Below are 22609 nucleotides of genomic sequence, written 5' to 3' on the forward strand. Positions count from 1 at the left end.
GAGACTAGCTAACTCACCATTTGATTGAAAACCTGATGAAGGTTCCTCTTGAATCCAGGTCTTTCCAACTAAAGAGCTCGTCTAAACTGAGGTATAGAGGTCATTCCTAAAACTTCTAAATCCTTTATGTGAAAATAAATTTTCAGGCTATAGCATTTTTGGGAAGGATAGAACAGAAGAGAGGAGGAAGAATATTGCTAATTGTATCTGATTTGAGCCGAGTTCATAAAGAAATGCAAAAAAGCAGTAATGTCCGAAGTATCAATGTGTTTGAGGCTATCTATCTGGTATAAAATGGAGGCTAATATAATGAAATCTATTGCAAGACAACTCCTCAAGCAGCATATTTGATCATAGCTTCAGAAGGGATCTCCGTTAACAGTGGGACTATTTTACTACCACCTGACAGTGATCATGCTATACTGTCCCAGGGAGTAGCTACCTATATGGATGTTCCAATTAGGACAGATTACATTGCCATTAGAACAGAACAGAGATAGTATGCTCTTGAGTTTGTCATAATTTCGAGCTTTGTATCAGTTACAGTCTATTTAAGTAAAAGAATGAGAAGTTCTTGATATTTGCTGAACAAAAATGAATGCATTTCTTAAGCTTCAGTTTAGTGATACTTGATCACATAGAAATGTTACAAAGTGGATGGACTGATTTTTTGCAGGGTTTAGTGTGTTTAATGTATTTTGTCTGATTTCAGTTTTTATTGAAATAGTTTTTTATGGATAGTTTTTTTTTTTTAATTGCAGTGACACTACCATTGTTTATACATTTCATGGTTTGATTTTGGAATTACACACTAACTGATCAGGAAGCCTCTTAACATCATGTATTTACAAAGGTGTTTGATTGTAGCTAAATTATTTATACTTAATATTAAATACAGAAAATCTTTTAAGTTGTTGTACCAGCTGTTACAAATTAAATTAATTATTAAATTTTTAAACATGTGAATTTTTGTTGCCATAGTCTATATTTGCAAAATGTGGACTGTTCTAGATTGTAACTGCGACTAAGTTCATTTATGGTTTGATGAAATCTCAAGAATAACCCAGTGTTTCATCATTTATTTAAATATGTTAAGACATTTCAATAATTTTGCTTCATACTGTAATTTGTAATTTTATAGTCATTTTTTAATGGTTTTGCTATTTAAAAGTTGTATCATGTATTCATTCTGTTTGACTGTAGATTTATGAAATATAACTCTCAGGGAGAAATATTAAATAGTTGAAATAATAGTCACACTTGTCCATTCATTCAGTATATGCTTTAATATAATACTGCTGAAATGACATTTATATTCTAAAATATTCATTGTTTCATTTCAGGCTTTACAAAAAGCAGGTCAGATAATTGGTGAAATTAGGGAAACTCATATGTGGTGACATATCCTTCCTCTATAGTATTCATTTATTTAAAGTACACATCATCATTTGAAAATTTGAAAGAAGACAAAAATGAATCCAGTCTTTGAGTTATACAGTATCATCTTACATGAGTAGTAATTGTGGTAACAGAATTCAAACACGAGTTAAATGTTAAGTATGAAATACCAGTAACATGTAAAAAATAATAAATAAATAAATGAAATTTTTCTCTTTCTCTCTCACTTTCTCCCTTGTAACAGGTACAGATCATTGATGTGAATAAATTTACCTGTAACATACAGTATTGGTAATGTTTACAAGAAGTTTACATAATTCTATATGGTTTATGTAAAATGCTGCTGGTGTGGAAACTTTAATATATTTGCAAACAAAGCTTGCTAAGATTTTTTAAAACAATGAAGTATTTACAAGGGAGTTTGATTTTGGCAAAGTGGTTTTAGACTTATTAAAGGCAGAAAAGATAGAAAATTCTTTGTAATACCAGCTATCAACATTAAATTTTAAACATGAAATGTAATGTTTGAATTTTTTGAATTATTCTGTTACCATAACAGAATAATTGAAATTAGCTGTTGGATGTTTCAAATTGTACATACAAATTACAACTTACTATCACTTAATACGTTTTATTTGTGGAGAGAAAGAGAGAAGTATGTTATACTTGGATATCTTAAGAAATTTATCTTGACCAGGTTGCCTCATTAATTAAATATGTCCAGATATTCATTATATAATTTAATAACCGATATTTGCCATTAGTCTTCAGATTTTAAAAGATAATAGAATAATAATGCTAGATATTACCTTTTATCCCATAGTATTGTAGATGTAATTTTTCTTGTTGTTTGTGGAAACTTGTTATGCCATACACACTTCTGGCTAGTTTTTACATAACTGAGTAATGTACACTGCTGTATATAAGATTTGTTTTCTGTATCTGAAAAGTGGTTGATCATTGTATGAATTCTAAAATAAAGTCATTAATCCTTCTTTCCTTTCTCATTAATCTTTCTCTCTGAATAGCAAATTTGCATAAAGTATAAAATATAATTTGTAGGAATTTCATTCATATATGTAGAAATTTATACAGCCAGATTTTGTTCTTTGGACATAAATTTCCACATGCAGTTATTGAAATTCTTGAGAGAGACAAAAAAGCAAGGGAGGTATTATTACACACAAAAAAAAAAAAAAAAAAAAAAATCTTTTTACTTGAAGAATTAAAGTGATAAACTTAAGATGCCATTGTTATGAAATTATAATAATGTTTTTATTATTTATAGTATGGATTAAATGTGAAATTTGCTGTGTTGAATTGTAAAAACAGTTTTCTATTTATACCTTCTGTTTCAGTATGGACAGGATATTAAGAAACAAAAAAAATTTCATAAGAGCCATGAAAGTTAAGTGTGCTGATTATAATGAAAATGAATTTCTAACTTTAATAAATATCTAAACATTTTTAATGTGATTTATATAACCTGTATATCAAGAACAAGGCTGGGATATTTTTTAAATGTTTTGTCATGTATAAAAAATCATTGTTTTTATTAAAACAAAGTGAATTAAGCATCAATGACATTGCATATTTTTCTCCTGAATGTGAATTTTGTGATATGATGGGCAGTGAAATTGAGATAAATACATTTTGTTCTGTTTATATTTACTAGATATTGTAACATTATAAACTTTTCTATGGATTTATGCTGAGCATTGAATTTCAAATCTAATGATTTGTGAAATGTACCGATTATAATGGGCTATCTTTGCACTGCCAACAAGTCATTTCAAGTTATGCATAAAGTTTTTCTGATAAACATGTATTATAGAATAATGTATTTGTAGTTTTTAAAAAAAGGACTGTGATAGTACTTTTAATTTCCTTTGTCCTGTTGCAGTGCATGTGTGAGAGAGATTATGTAGTAAATGAAGAGAGTAGAATGACTGATTAGTTAAGTTTTAATTAGGGTCCAAGAGATGTGTAGCATGAGCTGATGTTCTTCTCAGGATGATTTTGCTTGCCTGTGAGCTTGTGTACATATATATTTGGAAATGAGCCTGTTTATGAAAGAAGATTATTTACAAAATGTCCTAAACTATACCTGGCGTGAACAACCTTATTGCTCTACAATCACCACTTTTATTCTGGCATATATATTAAGCATTTTTTAATTTGTTGAATTACTCCAGATCAAAAACACAATTATCCCACAAAAAAACAGACTACTGTTTTTGATGTTGCATATTAATGTACACAAATATTGTATCAAATAAAAGCAGTGTTACCAAAAGTTTAATGTATTCTTTCTTTTCAGATTTATATGCCAGTGATATGAAATAATTGAGATGTATTTGATTGACAAGTCATGTATTATTATCATAGTCCAATTCCAGTGTGCTTATTGGAATTTTACTATTTGGTAGTGATTTGCCACAAGACAAAATGTGCATATCAAAAGACATGAAAGTTATCATGTCTTTTGATATGCTAACTCAAATTTCAAGTTTTTGTACTAACATAAAGATGACATTTGTCATCTCATTTCCAACATTCATAAGTAACAGATATGTGATGTTCATTCTTTTCTGGTTATTGTTCTTTCATTGATTAATTCATCATCATTTCTTGATACTATGAGTATTATAATTAAGTTTACATTGATGCTAGCTTCCATCATCAATTTTCTTCCAAATTAATCTTGTCAGGTCTTGAATGTTGTCAGATCTTATATTTTGGTCTTCTAAGTCTTTGAGCCTTTTTCTTGCTATCCTGGTATCAAACACCTGTTTTACTAATCTTTTCCATTCTGCAATCAGCAATTTTCTTCTAAAGTGGCCATTCCATCTTTGATTAACACTGTTTCACACATTTTTGATTGTTAGTGATGATGTCAAATACCTTTCTTGATATCCTTAGTTTTAATGATTCTGTCATTGATGGCATTTGTTCACTCACCTAATTTTTCTCAGGTCTAGTTTTTGATAATTTTATTTCTTCCAAATAAAATTTTGTTTTTATTGACAGAATAATTCAAAATGAAAATAATCTCTCCCTGGCTTGATGACATGTATTGAGATTTAGTATTTAAGGTTGCTATTAAAATATTTCAAATTTTTTCATTTGGACAATTAATAATAAGTAAAATGAGTTCATTTGACTCTTGGTTCATTTATTGTGATAATGAATAGTACCACTGTACAAGAAATATGTTGGGATACTCAAGCAGTTGATGTGAAGTCTACACCCTTTTTTGTACAAGTAGCGTAGTCATGAGATACTTCACATCAAATTTTGTTTTGCTCATGCTTGGAATTAAAACAAGAGTTTTCTTGTCTGTTTTAATTTACTTTGTAGCAAAGCAAAAAAAAAAAAAAGAAATCTCAATCTATCAGTTTTCTTCAGTTACTGCCAATTTATTCTAGCATCTCCTGAAGACATTTGGAAACTGTAGCACCTCCCTTTGGTTTGAATGATATCCAGAATGTGAGGAACCATTAGAATGGTTTTTCAGTTAAAGATAAGATAGCTATTCTCATAAGGATGTAACTTTTTTTTTCTTTCAAAATGGACATATTTGCAGCCATATAGTTTATTCAAATTTCCAATCCACTTTACAGTTTTGTATCTCATCCAGCTTAGAGACTACATGAATTATTTTCTTATATAGTCCCACTCACAAAATGTAACTTTATATCCTTATTCCATTACTTTGAAAAGGGCTGAACATGTTATTTTTCCATCACTTTATGCATTAATAAGCAGGTTGGTAGTTTGCCATATGATGAAAATCATCTCATTTAAAGATGTTTACAGCATGTGTTGGTTGGACAATTGAGATGTCATCCATAGTGGCATATTTTTAGTCAGAACGGGGCGTTAGTGATTCATAACAGAGAATCCAGCTTGTACTTTGCATCCTGCCATTTTCTCAACACTTCCTCAGGTCGCAGTCATTTCCTTGCTATTCTTTGCCTGACAAAAAATCAATTATAAATGCAAATAAGTTACATTGTTGTTTCAAATTTATCTTTTTAGTGTTAACTGCTATGATCACTCCCTTTCTCCAAGTGCTTATTATTTAGGAGAAACTGTCCTGTTTTAACATTTCATTGTTTTCATAAACCGATTATGCAATGTGATATTTTATAACCCCTCCCTGCCAATATCTTCACTTTGTTTCTGTTGGTACTTAATAATGGTGGTGGTGTCTGTCTGTCTGCAGTGAAGAAAATACAGTTGTATACAATTAATTCTCAACCTCAATTACAAACTATTATAAATTATATCATAGTAATACTTTATGAATTCTTGTTCAAGAATGTGTAGGTATAGTATCTGTAATGTTATCCTCAACTGCATTTAGAAGAACCTATTGGTTAGGATATCTACAAATAATATAATAGAAGAGGATTGCTGTCAGCAACAATCCCTTTCTAAACTGTTCTATGTTATCAATAATAGAAAATTAATAATTATTTTAAAATGATCATAGATCTACAGTCCAAAAAATGACTAGTAATGTGGATTTCATCATTAAATTTTGCTATATATCATCTCGCAATAAACAAATGCATCAAATAAATTTGAGGTAAAGTCAAGCATTTCTCAATATTTCATTGGCATTTGAGCTGATTAGGCATAAATGCCTAATTAAGCTTCCACCCTTTGTATTTCTTCTGTTATCATTCATTGCTTGTATGATGTTATGGTTCTTTCAACTTTTTCATCTGGAGACTAGAAAATTCAAGACTGTCTGCTAGAGCATTTTGAACTTTTTAGCTTTAACTTTCTGTTTTCATCTATGTAGTAATTCTTTATATTACCCATGAAAGGGTTTTTGATTTGCATATGAATTCAGATCAATTTTTAGACAGTAGATATCTTTTCTTTGAAATCAAGGAATTAGTTTTCTTCTGAAATAATATTAATCTTTCAAATTCATAATACTATAGAATACCATTTCCATATTTGGACTAATGTATCTAAAACTTATTAAAGCCTGGCATATGTATTAGCATGCACCCTTCAAGTTTTTTGTCCCTATATAGGAACAAAAGTAGGTGCAAGTTATTTCTGGCCTTGTAGTGAAATTTAGTATCCTGGAATCCTTGATTAAATCATTGTTTAATCTGATCATTTGCATAAGCAAATTCGGGAGAAATGTTTCAAAGTTGTTTTTATAATAACTATGGGGGGGGGGGGGGCAACTGAAAAGTTCTGTTAAACACCTAGAACAAAAATGATATTAAAGCAACTGATATTACCACAAGAAAGAACATATGAGCATATAAGAAAAGTTAACTTCATACCTCTGCTACTAGTATGTTCTTGAGGTTATATTAGTTGTGTTAATATCATTTTTGTCTAGTGTTTATCATAACTTTCCAGCCCCCCCCCCCTCGTACTCTAGCTAGACGGAATTTAATAAAGTTCAGTGCCTATGTAGCCCTGTAGAAGCATTTGCATCCATAGTGCAGTCCAAAGAAAGAAAAGTTCAATTCTAGTCTCTATCTAGAGGAACTTTTTCTGCCTTTCTTGGACTAGTTTCTGTGTTAGTCAATCTCTTACATGATAAGTAGGTTTTTTCTCCTAGATATTGGGCATTTAATCCCAAAACTCAAGAAAAATCGACTGTAGAAGTCGCATTCCAACAAGAATATATATATATATATATAGCTTTGGGGGGGGTAAGGGACTGCAAGGTGTCAGTTGTCTGCCATGTTATCCTCCTCTGATGCCTATTACAGTTATTGATAGGTGTGGGCTAACTGTGATGGCTAAGAGTAGAGTTTGGTTGCCCTCAGTCTTCGGAAGTTATTTATGGCTAAACAGTTCTACCTACTCCCTTTGGACAATAAAAAAAAAAAAAAAGGGTATTCACAGATTGGTATTTAGGATGCATGTGTTTCAGTTTTGGTTACAATTAATGTATTATTATTAACAAAATTTGACAGAACAATCTGAAGTGGCATAATTCATTACCAACAGTAAAATTTAATGAAATTTGGTATTTCATTAGTTGGTGGTTTCAAATAATCTCCAAAGCAGCTAAGGCTGTAAGGTTAGTGTTCTGGCTGGGCTTACCTGTTTTGCAAGATTCAGAAAATTCCTCTATATAGGTTCTTTGTATATAAAACTTTTTTTTTTTCAACCAAAAGGCACCATCAGTTCTTGTCAAGCTATAGATACTTTTGCTATTTAATAATAACCAATAGTAAGAATAACTCTTAAGGTCCAGGAACTTCAGGATTGGCCTTCTTTAACCATGATTTTAGGATAAAATTATTAGTCTTATGCCTATATATATATATATATATATTAATAAATTTAGTTTAATCCTTTATCCAAGTGTAAGCAAAAAAAAGTTTGCACCTGAAATATCTTCAGGACTGAGGTAACTTGTAAAGGTGGACCAAGCTCTCATCACTCCTTGTCTCAGTATCTCCCATAATGCAAAGCACATCTCCTTGCAGACATGTATAATGCTATGCATTAAGGGATGGGCCACTACCCAGATTTTTTTCGACCTTTATTGAGGTCTCATCAGTGGGAGGCAGACCCAGAAGTGGTGATACTAAGGCAGAAGCAATGGAGGAGTCATATTTACCTATATGAGTTGCCAAAAGGTGTACCACCTTATTCTTAAACTACTCTGGATTTAGAGAAAGATGGAAGTTTTTTTCCACTTGGTTAGACTATAATAATAAATTTGGTTTAATCCTTTATCCGAGTGTAAGCAAACAAAGTTTGCACCTTAAGTATCTTCAGGACTAAGGCAACTCGTGGTAAAGGTGGACCAAGCTCATCACTCCTTATCTCAGTATCTCCCATAATGCAAAGCACATCTCCTTGCGGACATGTATATACATATATATATCGGCGTTCATATTTACTCGGTAGATAATGTTATGAAAAATAAATTAGTTTGACTATAATACCGAGAATAAAAAAGAAAGTTTAATGCTGAGATACTACTAGTTACGTTGAAAAAATCAAATTTTTCAGGTATCAAAGACAAAGAATTATAAAAAATAACAGAGACATAAAATTACATCAACAGATCTAATATAAAAGACCGTAGTTCAGTTTAAACAGCAATGCATGCTTAGAGTTTCAATTGAAGTTGACTAGTGCTTGAGTTATCACGAGAGCGCCAATACTGAAGAGTGGCATTGTGTGCATCAAAGATTGTAGCTAGGGCTATTGTTTATATGGGATAAATCGAGGGATATTTCTTTAGATTCGATTATCTTTCTTTCGAGCTCATAACACGTATATTAGAAGTTTGCGGTCAGTCTGAGTTGTTGGTGTGTTGGTGGCCATCCGAGTTAATAGAGAAGAGAACGTGGTTTGAGAGAGTGCTGGTTCTGGTCCTATTGTAGGATATGTCTCTTCTGTGTTTCTCAATACGTAAAAGGATAGATTTAGCCGTCTGACCGTAATATGGTTTGCCACATTCACACATGATCTTGTAGACTCCTGGATACTCAAGAGGGAGATGTTTTACTTTAGATGTACTTAGTATGGAGCGAAGTTTTGGAAACGTGGTGAAACAAGTTCTAATGTTGAATTTCTTAAGAATTTTTGCCAGTTTTGGGGAGAGAGCTGATGTATGGCAAAGATATAAATGTTCTTGGCGAAGAAGAATCTTCAATAGTAGGTGAACGACGTTGAGAGATAAATTTATCAATCTAAACCATTGTTAATAAAAGTCCTTTTTAGTAAATTAAGTTCATTTTCAATCTCTGTTTCGTTTGTTAATAAAGATCTGGCTTGAGGTGGCACCTCGAGCCAGATCTTTATTAACAAACTAAACAGAGATTGAAAATGAACTTAATAACTAAATCCATACTAAGTACATCTAAAGTAAAACATCTCCCTCTTGAGTATCCAGGAGTCGACAAGATCGTGTGTGAATGTGGCAAACCATATTACGTCAGACGGCTAAATCTATCCTTTTACGTATTGAGGAACACAGAAGAGACATATCCTACAATAGGACCAGAGCCAGCGCTCTCTCAAGCCACGTTCTCTTCTCTATTAACTCGGATGAAGGCCACCAACTACTAATATACATATTCGTTATGATGAGCTCGAAAGAAAGATAATCGAAAATCTAAGGAAATATCCCTCGATTCATCCCATTTAAACAACAGCCTTAGTTACAATCTTTCTGACGCACACATTACCACTGTCCAGTATTGGCGCTCTCGTGATAACTCACGCAGATTCAGAAGACGTCAATAACAGAGACATTATAATTTTATAATGTGTCTGTTATTTTTTATATAATTATTTGTCTTTGATACCTGAAGAAGGTGATTTTTTCAACGAAACTGGTAGTATCTCAGCATTAAACTTTATTTTTTATTTTCGGTATTATAGTCATTCAAGCTAATTTATTTTTCATATATATATAATTTGTGTGTGTAAATTGTGTTCTCCTGACCAGTTTGCATGAAGGAAATCTCTTCTGCCCTCCCCTAGTATGAGACCAGCTAGCCCACTTTCATTTGAAAATCTCTGAAATCTGGTTCAAGGCTAATAATGATTTTCCTACTATCGGCAGGTTAGCAGGGGGGAGGGGAAATCTAGAGGATAGTTATTTTTGATTTTTATGGTGCAAAGACCTCAAAGGTTATACTGTACCGTGCCAGGACACAGAAGGAAATATAGTAAGCAGTTAGTAAGATAATCACAATCATCCATGCTCCTGGATGGAACTGAACCCGCAGTCTCTTCGATGGAGAGTGGATACGCGAGCCACTCAGCCAACCAGGCTGACAATCTAGAAGACCAACAACTAATATAAACTGACTTAGTTAATAGTTAACTCAGTGTGACATATAAAGATAAGGATGTCATTTTGCATCTTGAAAAGACCTCCGACTATTGTGCACGTCTGGTTTCCGTTGTGACATGCAATGGAGAGAGTGTTGAAAATTATATCAGGATTGCGGAATACTGATTATGAAGACATTGAGAATTTGTAGACTGCAGAAAGAGGAAAAAGGTGATGTGATTGAGACTTACACATTTCTGAAAGGGTCATACAGGATTTCAGTTGATGGAATTTTTCATTTTGTGGAGGGTGGGGAAATGGCATCCTTGGAAGTTGAGAATGAATGCCATTAAGAAGGGAATGAGGTCGATGTTTCTCTCATAGAGTGGTGCATGATTGGAATGGATTGCCATTGGATGGTGTGTGTGTGTGTGTGTGTGTGTGTGCAAGCAGTGTGAATGAATTCAAGTAATGATAGCTGGTGCGTGTAGTATGTGGACTCCCTGGAGGTCTGTAAGATTTGACAATTTGGACACTTGACCAGTGAAAGAGTTCATTGAGGAAGAAAATTGTTACTAGGAAGCCTGTAATGAAAACTTAATTGTGCTGGATTGTCACATGTTGACACCCCTTGAGAGTACTTTTCAGGTAATTTTTTGATGGTGCATTTTTAATGCAACAAATTTATGTTACTGTATTATCAGTTTGCCGAATGGAATATTTGTTTATGGTTCGTTATAAATGGTTTTGTGAATCTACCGAACGTTTGTGATAACTATATTTTTGTGCAGTTTTATTCTTACTATTTAAGTGTTGAATTTTTTTTTTTTTTTACTGATGGCATTTGTACAACAATCCGTATTGCTAGACGCCACGAGGTAAGATCAACAATAGTTATGTCACACCTGATATTTACAACGTACTCTAAAATACTTTATTTATTAAAGAAATATATAGAGATATAATAAATATTAATGCCATTTTATTCACTTAATATCACTATATATATTTGAATTTCAATTCAAATAAAGGCATAGAGCTGTCTTTTTTCTTTTTCTTTTTTTTTTTTTTTTTAACTGACGTTCTCAAAATTAGACCACAGACGTTATTCAAAGTAACAGCAGTGGCTGCTTTCTCTCTCTCTCTCTCTCTAAGATTGCAAATGTGAGTTGTGGGTATAGAAACGTGAAAACTAGTGCAAGCACATGGCATGTATTTACACGAGTTTTAATTAATTGTAATGATAGAGGAGGGGGGGGGAATAATAAGAGGCACTGAAGTTGTCACAGAAAGCCTACTTCACGTTGTAACCTGTTAAGTCTTTGTCCTCATTTCTTCCACTCAGAATAACTGACCTGGAATTTTGTTCCTGGAAGTCGTAGCTGTCTAACACAAGCTTTCACTAAGACTTTCACCGAAACAGGGAAAATCACGACAGATGTTTGCTTTTCCTGCAATCTCTTTCTTTGCTAATTGTTTTGGTTAACGTTATATTACTACTTATTAGGTATATTATATTACCATTTTTTACATTAACAAACATTCTGTTCGTATATGGAAATACAACGACATTCATTTTAAATGTCGACTCTGAATATATGCATATAACAGTTTGAGGAAGCAGAATACCGTGCAGTTTTCATTCCTGGAATTTGAGAAAATATAAATAAATCTACAAAAGATTTTTACAATATTACGTCACAGTTTAAGTTAATATCAGCCAGCCATACCGAAACTGTAAATGGTAGCTTACCAGATGAACGAAAGGCTTGTAACGTTCGTGTGGTAGGTGTGGCAGATCTTTTGGGAAGACTGTAATCGTGTTTCAGGAAGACCTATATTCATATTTCACAGTGAGTTCAAGAATAGTTGATCGAAATTAGATTTTACGCACCTGTGCCATCTCGGATTAAACTAAACGAGCATCCTTAGAACAGCTGTTTGTTATTAAGAGTATAGTGCTGGTATATAATGTTAGAAATGTCAACTTAATTAAGCAAGGCCATAATCTCATCTTTAAAATCAGGTATAAATATCTACACTTACAAACTTATAAAGCTTGCATCTGACATGAAATTCGTGCAGGAGTTCCATGCAGATGGGTATTGCTGTCTGTAAAATGTACGTCAGTCTGCGAACATAAATACATTTCACCAACATAATACATTTTCATGATGACGGTTATCATGAAAATAACTACCTCAGAATAATCCTTAACTATCCAATTAATATATATATATAAAATAAAAATGGTGTTGAGGATATTTGAACTTGACTATATTTGTAATTTATAATTAGCTCATTTTATTTTATGTTTTTTTTTCCTCCGAATTTTAGTCTGTCCATCTCATATTAAACCAATCTGAATGTGATGATCCTCATTAAAGAAAGTTGGCATATAATTAGTAATCACTTCTTGAAAAAACTTGATTCATTAGTAGCTTGAGCTTACTTATCAATAATGACTGAGGGAATGAAGACTGGCTATCTCCATCGATCTTCGAAAGAGTTAGAGCTAAAGAAACTTATTTAACTTCGTTTGAGAATAAAAGGAAATAAACTGATTTGGGAATTTATGAATTTGTTTACATTTTATTTATCCTTTTTATAGTTTTTTTGTTTTCTTTCAAATTTTAGTGTATCCATCTCTTATTCTGAGAATCCACATTAAAGAACGCATGTAATCAGATCCCTTAAAAGAGAGAGAGAGATGATTATCTTTATCGTTTGAAGACGCAAGACGCTAAATAATGATGGAGGATTTGGAGTGGTTATGTGGACCTCTGATTTTTTATGTTCATATTCAGAAATCCTTAGAACAGAAATATTAGAACTCATTGCTAAATGAATAAAAATTAATTAAACTTTAACTCATAAGCACGTTTCTAAGGACGCGCATCATTTTGCTAGTCAAGTAACATCTTGGTATTTCTCTTTCTCCCCTCCCTCTCTGCAATCTTTTCTACAAATCTTTACGCGACGTAGAGAATGGCTGTTTTTTATTTTTATTTCGGAACCAAATATTGAAATGATGGTTTCTATGGATACTGATATCCAAAAGCTAAAAACGAACGACATTTTTACCTGTATGTGAAAACATTTTCATGCTATAATACTAATAAATTATATTACACAAAAATGTGTTATACATTTTGTACAAATTTCCTAAGGACGAAGTTAATGAATTAATGTACAGTGCTTACAGAAAACTATGCAGAGAGACATTTCAGTATGGAATGTGCCCACCCCGAATTGCAATACAGCTCTCACAACGTCTGACCATGCTCTTAGCACCAAGTAATTCAGGAATTCTTGGGATAAACTGGCCCACTCCTCCTTCAGAGCAAGGATAAGCCCTGGAGGGGAATTTCAAGCATCAATTGCGTCCCAAGGGTGTTCTATGGTATTGAGATCTAGAGAGCATGCTGGCCACTCGATTCGATTAATATCCTCGGTCTCTAGAAATATCTCTACTGCTTGTGTACGATGTGGAGTGGCATGGTCATCCATAAAAATGAATTCTTCACCTACACCACCACCACGGAACAATCGATGTTGAAGAACTTTGTTGCAATATCACCAGTCAGAGTCCCTTTTTCCAGCACTCGTAGCTCGTTACGTCCATTATACATAATACCTCCTAAAACAAAATGACTCTAGCACCGCCATATCTCGCGATGGTAAGCAGTACCATTTTCATGCTAGATCAATTGTCTAGAATAGGAGGAAAGACTAAAGCGACACTCATTTGTAAAGAGTATATATTAGTCCATTGGTGTCTTGTCCAATTTTTATGGATACAACGCTACTGAAAACTTGTTATATGTTGAGCTATAGATAACGGGACGCAGACTATAGGCCTTCGGGTGTATAGGTCTATGTCGCAAACATCTTGTCACAGTTCGCCGAAATATCCGCGTACCTGTGCTTGAATGGAGCCGAATTCTAAGCCGGCCTGCCATGGTGCGTTGATTACATTTTACTGTTATAACCAAAAATCTATCTTCATGCTGCATGGTAGAGCTAAGGCGCCCCCTTAACAAATGTCTGGAACATATTCCAATGGTTTGAAGTGCTACCCAGAGCCAGGACACAACGCTATGTGAGATTCCAAACTCTCTGGTAATATCAGTAATTCTGCGGCCTTCAAACTTTCCAATGATTCTTCCCCGCGTGAAATATCTAGTGATGTCTTTGAGACATTACAAGACATTCAAGTTTGCAATTTTATTCCTTAATGAAAAGAGCTGTCTTCAAACGCCATTTGCTTAGCGCAGCCTTTCGCCTTTTATTCTGTTGAGTGCTACCATGTAACCCCTTTTCGCGCGATTCGAAAATTTGAATGTATACCCACTTTCTACTTGAAATCGTCAGTTATATAAATGCCGCAAGCTAATTCGCCTGAATCTGCTGTCCTTAGGTTTTGAACACCCGTGTAGTCTTTTAATAACGTTTCTCCGCCATAATGGCTAAATTGCCAGAAGGAAAACGGGTTATGGGTCCGATTGCAGCCATCTATTACAGTAAATTTTTCTAGATCTTTTTTTCAGCGTGATCTCGAGTTGATGCAGGCCAATAGGATTTTTCTCTCCCAGAAACTCTCAGCTTTATCTTTAAACTCGAAACAATCGACTGCAGAATCACTATTTCAGACAACAATACAAGTATTAGGGTTTAGGATCATGAAACAATGGGTGATTGTCAGTCTATTCCAGCTCCGATCTCTCTGAAATCATCGACAGTCATCTCAGATTTCGGTGTCTTATTCAGGTTTAATTTGTTCTTTGCCAATATTGAGGTGGTAAGGTACCCATTCTTCATAATTTTATTTTTGTAGGCATTTCCACTTGTCAGCAACTGCCGTGCTCGAATTTCAATTTTTTTCCAATCTTTATCCTCTAAGCATCTTTTCTCTATAGTTCTCACAATGGTTCATTTCCATGTTAATCTTGATCCTCCTCTTTTCCAGAGAGCTTTCCAACAGATGATCATAATTCTTAATGGCCATTGTTTTCTCATTCTCTATACATGTCCATGCCGTCTCAAGGTACGAGTCTTATTCTCTCGATAACAGGGTCTTCAACTTACAGCTGATCAAATGTGCATTCTTTTTAGCCGCCCATATGAGTGGCTCACATATTTCGTCTAAAGAAAGCCATTTCCACATTTGCTTGTTTCCTTTAACTGTTAGTCTGAGAGTCCAACATTCATTTCATATTGGCCGAACTATCCATCATGCAGTCAAAATACAAGCTGATTCATCTAGAATAATACTTGTATTCATCTGCTGATTTTATGGCATGTATAGTTCAAAAAGTTGCATTATCATCACCAACAACGACTATATACTAAATATTAAAGTTCAACAGATTGAGTTTCAGGCCTTAACGTTCATATCCAGTTTTCCTATCTTATATTCCATGTTATCCTTGTTCTGTGTGAGGATCACGAAATAGCAAAAAAGAAGTGAATTTAAAACAGGTACACCCAATCCAGAGTATTACCTATTCCAATAACCTATTTAAGTAAATCTTAAACAGTGGTGATGGTCATCAATATTGTTTAAGCATCCTGTTTGAGTCCTTTAGCTGGTTTTATACAGTGCTTGGAAAGAAGTCAATGGGCATCTCATTGATAAGGTGCATTGTACCATATAACGAGTCACATGTTTGTGAATCGTTATTATGGTCAGCATAAATTGCTCCCAAGTCAGTGCAACTGTGCCCTGATGAAATGGCTGCGAGAAGGGAATTGGCAGAGTCTAAAAGAGGCGTTGCGATAGAAGGCCATGGTACAGGCCTATCTGTTTGGCAAATTATTGATAAATTACGCCACCCTAGGGCCGATTGTCACCATAATGTGAGTTACAGAGGAAAATATGTAAAATCCACCATTCGTCGGTTGACATGTTGATTGTCGACTTTCGGCATCGACTGGAAACTCGAATCTGCACAAACACACTCACAACCATGGCTCACTACATGAGTTTTCATGGTAAGACCGCAATGTGCAAGCCAGGCATTACCCGAAACCAACATGCAGCGCCGTCTTCAATGGTGCAAAGAGCGTGTACAGTGGGACGCGGAAGCTTGGAAAGCTGTGTTATGCAGCGACGAATCAAGCTACACCCTGCACCGCCTTCTTTTCATTTTCTGAGACATAAACAGCTCGCATTACCCCTCCTGTTCTACCACTTCAAGTATCCTTTCTCATGACAATAACCTTATCGTTGACTTCATATTGTATTCCATTCTATACTCATATAATAAGACAGCAATATCTCATAATCTTGAAGAGAAATAATATTGCTTCTGCTCAAAATCTATTAAGGAGCTCTTATCTGTTGCACAGATCTCCAGACCTCAGAAGAGTGACAATACCCCACTAAGCATTAAATTTCACTACATTCTCTTTCTTGCACTTCTTCAGACTTACGGATAACATCCAAATTGAGCAAACCTTGATGTTTTTTCATCCAGCAAGACTTAACAAATTTGACGTAGGAGTTCGAAGAATAAATAGAGTAGGAGTCCAATGGATGTGTAATCTTATTAAGCAAGAGATTCGTAAGAAAAGGACGATGTGGAAGGAATACCGTTTGCATAAAGATGACGTCCGTTATGAATGCTATAAGCAGCAGGTTAGAATAGTCACAACTGTTGTATGGAAAGCAAAGTCTGATTATGAAAAGAAACTGGCTCTGCGTGCTAAAGACAACCCACAAGAATTCTATCGATATGCTGCAAGTAAAAGAAAGAATGAATATGAAAGAATAACTCTTCTAAATCTAGATGGAGTGAAGGTTACTGATGCAGAAGAGTTTGTTCAGTTAATGAGTGCCCATTTCGTTAAAAGATATCAACCTATTGAACGTAACATTGAGCTCACTGTTACCTCTTCACTAGATGAAGAAACGCAGGTATGTGAGGCCGAGGTATTAGAGCTGTTGTACAAACTGAATAAGAATTCAGCAATAGGAACTAATGGAATATCAGCATGTGTGCTAAAAGAGTGTTCAGCTGAATTGATCATTCCTTTGACCAGGATGTTTAATATGAGTCTCAGAACAGGGAAGATTCTGCAGGAATGGAAGGAATGCATTGTAATTTCATTGCATGAGGGTGGTGCAAAGACCGATGTATCAAACTATCGACCTATTAGTATCTCAGGTGTGGTGGTGAAGATTTTAGAAAAATTAGGACTCGCATTCAGAAATGGGTTGACAGTGAATCTCTACTTTGCAATGAACAACATGGGTTTACTAAGGGAAGGTCATGTTTTAGCAACTTGCTCACATTCTATGAAAATGTTACCATTGAACTAGACAAGGGGAATGGATACACCATGATACTTTAGATTTTGCTAAGGCTTTTGACAGAATACAACATGACAGACTGCTGCATAAATTGGAGAAAATGTTTGGGTTATACAACATTGGCATGGATAAGAGGATGGCTGACAGATAACAAAAAGTGGTGTACAGGGGATCTGAGTCTGCAAGGTTTAAGGTAACAAGTGGTGTAGCACAAGGATCAATGCTTGGTCCACTGTTATTCAATCTGTACATTAATGATATTGGGAAGGATTTGACAAGCGACATGCAGTTATTTGCTGATGATGCAAAGATAGGCAGGGTAATCCTGAATGCTGCTGATATGCAGTCCTTGCAGAATGATTTGAATAAGCTGGAATTGTGGGCATGGGAAAATGGGTGTCAGTTCAATGTCAGTAAATGTAAAATTATTCATTTCGGCATGATTACCTATCCAATGTCGTATTATATTGGTGGGATTAGGCTAGAAGAAACTGATGAGACTAGGAATCTTGGAGTGTTAATAGACAGGAAGTTGAAGGTTGAAGTTCAGGTGCCATGTGGCAAAGATTGCAAATACAACTTAAAAGATAATTGCAATGCTCAAACGAACGTTTATATGTAAAGATAAGGATGTTATTTTGCCTCTTTACATGGCCTTGATAAGACCTCACTTGGACTATTGCGCGCAGGTCTGGTCTGCTGGTTTCCGATGTGATTCTGATATATTGGAGAGAGTATAAAGGCGAGTGTTAAAAATGATATCAGGATTATGGAATACTTATTATGAAGACAGGTTGATAATTTGTAGATTGCAGACACTAGCAAACAAGAGAAAGAAGGGTGATATGATTGAGACTTACAAACTGCTGAAAGGGTCATACAGGATTTCAACTGATGGGATTTTTCACTTTATGGAGGGTGGGTAAAGGACGAGAGGGCATCCTTGGAAGCTGAAAATGAAGGGTGTAAGGGCTAGATTTTTCTCTCATAGGGTGGTGTGTGATTGGAATGAATTGCCATTGGATCTTGTGAGTGCAAGCAGTGTGAATGAATTCAAGAATAAGTATGATAGCTGGTGTGTGTGTGTAGTATGTGGCCTCCCTCGATGAGTCTCTGACTCCCTGGAGGTCTCTCTTAATAATAATAATAATAATAATAATAATAATAATAATAATAATAATAATAATCAATTTATGTTTCAGACAATAACATATAGTTTTGGGATCACGAGATCGTGCCAGTTGTCTGCCGAACTCTCTCTCTCTCTCTCTCTCTCTCTTTCTGGGTGTAAATTAAAGTAATTAATAGTGTTGGACCAGCTATCGTCTGATTGGCTGAGGCTAGCAGCATACTTCCTTTGGAGAATCAAATGCATTAGCGGATTTATTTATATTCATAGCGGAAGTTGTTTGCAGTCTGTTTTTAGTTAATGGTAACTGCTTTGCTCATATTATTGTACAATATCTTTTCTCGTAAAATGGAACACCTTGGAATAATTATCCCCAGTATTCACTTGCTCTTCTTCTAGTTTTCATCCTCAAATTAAGCAGTCATATCTAAATAAAACAAGAATTCTACCCAGACAATATTTATAATTTATGTTTCAGGAGCCATTCATATATTACATGCTACCTTGCACACTTCGTTCATGTAGTGTGGTATAATCTTCAGATTCTTCTTCACTGAAGTTATTATTTTAACAGTTTTCTGTAACATATAAGGTATAAATAAGCAATAAATCCACTAATGCCTTTTTATTTTTAAAGGGAATAGAAGAAATTCTGTGATCCCTAACTAACTTTTTGAAATCGGTAGACGACAGGTCTCCAAGACTAGCTGAGCACTACCAATGAATTCAAGAAATCGGTCAAAAGTACTACAGATAACTGCCGCCATTATTTGTATTTCTCATATTTCTAAACTTTCGTATTACAACAACAATGAATAAATACGGATGACACTTACGTTCATTTATTATTACTTTTGCAGAATTGTTTTTATTTAGTATTGTTATTCTAATATCTTCTACTTACGTCTCGATTTTTAAATCAACACTTGTATTGTCTGAAATAGCAAGAATTCCTGCAAGCAGTTTTTCTGAGTTGGGATAAACTCTAGTTATTAACTCCATATATCAATAAAGCTTGATTAACTTGGCAACCAGCTGAAAGAAGATCTAGAAAAAGTTTTTTAATTTCTATAACAATTTTTTTTTAATTTTCAGATTTTTTTTTTCCTCTGAAAATTCACCGCCCAAACTAACGCATTTTGAAATGAGAAAATTACATAATTTCAGCAATTTTAATTTCATGAAATGTATTAAGGTACCATTTTTTATAATCTCAAAACAAAAGTCATATTTGTTTAAAATGCTCGGATATCTTTGTGATGTAATTCCAAAAAGAAATCAATGTACATGGGTTTTAGCTTCGAGATGAAAAAAAAAAAAAAAAAAAACTAAGATTAATAATAATAAAATTCCCTTCTATAAATGTCCGAGAAAGTCATAATCCTCATTAGGAAAGTTTAATAAGAATGTTTTCCCAGTCGTCATGCCCCAGTTACTGGATGATGTACGAGGAGTATAATATAATCCTTGAGAGACTTACTATTATGATTTGTTTGTTGTTTATTGGAGAAGTCCGCTATACTTTGCTGTATGAATTAGACAAGTGTTAAATTAGACAACCATTTGTTTAAGACAAATGAAAGATTCTCAAGTGATCAAAATTTAATTAATATTAAGAATCATGTCAATAATAAAATCAATAAAAAATAAAGGCTAATCAATTTACTTTTTTTAAAATTCATTTTTATCAATGATCCCCTCCCCCCGATTTTCCCCATTACGAATTTAACCATACTTCGATTTTTGAAGCATTTATCTGTATAATAGGGTAAAAAGAGGCTTTTTCTAAAATGTTTATTAAAATAAGAAGAATTTTTATAATTCTATTTTACTCTTAATGAAAACTTTTTTGATAGTAAAAATTTAAAGAATACTTGATTCGAGTGCAAATGTCCTGTGTAGTAAACGTTACTTCAGATATGTTATCTATAAATTGATCATATGACAAGCCTAGCTATTGTAAAGAATATGCAAAGTAATCACGTTTGATCCAACAAAATATAGTCGATTGGGAATTAATCTCCAAAACCAAATGCTGTTGTAAAATTGTTTGAAAATTCTAATTCCCCTGTCGTTTTAAAGATAACCATTATACTGAGAAGATTTCATTGCTTAATGGTTAAAAAAAAAAAAAAAAAAAAAAAAAAAACTATAAATGCCATCTGAAAGACTCCGAGATTTTATAATAAATAAATAAATCCACTAATGGCTTTTATATTCCCCAATCGAAGTATAATATTCGAAATAAAATATTTAAGTAGAAGAATCATCGCATTTCTATTTAAATTGAAGAAATTCCGGAAACCTCTCCTCAAAAAAAACAAAAAAACTTCACGCTGAGAGTCGTTGATTCCAAATCAGGACAGATTTTAAAGCACGCAAACTTAATATTAAACACAGAAAAATTTTATCTCAGTAAAATTATCAGTTTTGTAGTAGAAAAGGCATCCTAAACTGAGAAGAGTCGATATAATTTGCTTCCTCAAAGAACTTCACCAACAGTTTTTAATCAGTTTTAAGGAAGATGAGCGTTTGTAGTCCTTCTATTAGAATCGCGAGAAATATAATAAAGCTGGGCGAACCAAATTTTCCAATATCCACAAACAAAGAGAGAAAAAAACATGCTTCCTCAGGATTGTTTAAGATTCTTTAATCGGAAGTTAGGTCGAAAATAAGCTACAGAATTATTCAGTTTTAATCTTTGTTTATATTCTATGTACAATGACAACGAAACACGAAATACTGAAGTAGTTTGAATATACTAGATTTGGTATTGGCCCGACAGGCGATTATTATCGATTTGCATATTTACATCTTGCTTCTTCTCATAGCACGTTCCACAAAGTAGAAAAAAAAAAAAAAAAAAAGAAAGAATAGTTTACTTTTATTTCGTCTGCAACGAAGTAAAAGTCTTCATCAAGGGCTTCATGACTTAAGAGTTGTATAAAATAATACATTTTGGTTGTGATCAATACTTTTTTTTTCCTAGTAGCGATTTAAATTCTTTCAAACTAGTCACGCCATCTGGCATTATTAAGCTGGAACTAATAACTACACAGGGAAGTTTTCAGTTGGAAATGTTTAGAATGCAACAGAGTTGGTCTTCCTTTTATTGTTAGTGGAATACAGCAAAAAATAAATAAAAAAATGAATTTTCAATACTACTCCTCTTCCTCCTCCTCCTCCTCCTCCTACTAATAATAATGGGAGTAAAATGCCACGTTACATTGAACATTGAAATATTAAAAGCTCATCGCAGACAATCGAACAATGTGTTTGAGATACTCACAAAATATGAATGTAACTGAAACTCAACATTCTGATAAAGTGAAATCTGTCGATAAATAGAACTCAACAGATCGCAAAAAATAATAGGCAAATAAAGGAGTGAAAAAGTGTTTAAATCAGCTATCTTTATTAGTCTGCGTAATATTAAACGCTTTTACTAACGCAAGCATAAAACATTTCGAGTATGTTTTCTGTATGCCTACGTTTGTATTTGTAAATCAAAGGATGAATTAAATTCCTGTTCCTTAGTTTCGTATAAATAATGTCAAGCCTATTGGCTTGAATAAAGTCTTACATAATATCAGTTTAGCGAACAATATTAAAGACAATTTTATTTAAAAAAAAATGTGCAGTTCCCTTGGCTATTTAAAACAGTGTAGTCAGAGGCCTTAAACCACTAAGATAAAAATGGCTGCTTTCCAAAATTGGTACCAGGAAATACCAAGCACAAGTTCTTGAAGTAGAGCAAGGAGTTGGGCTAAGTCAGAAGGGGAAAAACACTTTCTTGCAGATATTTATTGCGACATAGAAAAACTGATTAAAATCAGCTCCATAAACTAGGTCACGGACAGTATAATAGCAAAGGAATGTTGGAGACAGGTTTTTTACACCATATGTTAAGTTATGCCAACATCATCAAGGGCTTCATGACGTAAGAGGTGTTTAAAACAATACATTTTGGTTGTGGTCA

At 33.7% G+C, this 22609-nt stretch overlaps 1 protein-coding gene across 2 annotated transcripts in view; it reads left to right on the forward strand.

The window, feature by feature from the left end:
- Drp1 (dynamin related protein 1) overlaps positions 1 to 3694 on the forward strand; it is a 265058-nt gene extending 261364 nt beyond the window's left edge. For both annotated transcript variants that reach the window (XM_090391003.1, XM_090391012.1), the window contains exon 16: positions 1344 to 3694. In XM_090391003.1, coding sequence (XP_090247129.1) covers positions 1344 to 1400 — 57 coding nt within the window. In that variant the 3' untranslated portion in view covers positions 1401 to 3694. The remainder of the gene's footprint in view (positions 1 to 1343) is intronic.
- The last annotated feature ends 18915 nt before the right edge of the window (positions 3695 to 22609 follow it).

This window comes from Typopeltis vanoorti, chromosome 1 (assembly GCF_054136105.1).
Source record: "Typopeltis vanoorti isolate ZY-2024b chromosome 1, IOZ_Tvanoo_1.0, whole genome shotgun sequence".
NCBI lineage: Eukaryota > Metazoa > Arthropoda > Arachnida > Uropygi > Thelyphonidae > Typopeltis > Typopeltis vanoorti.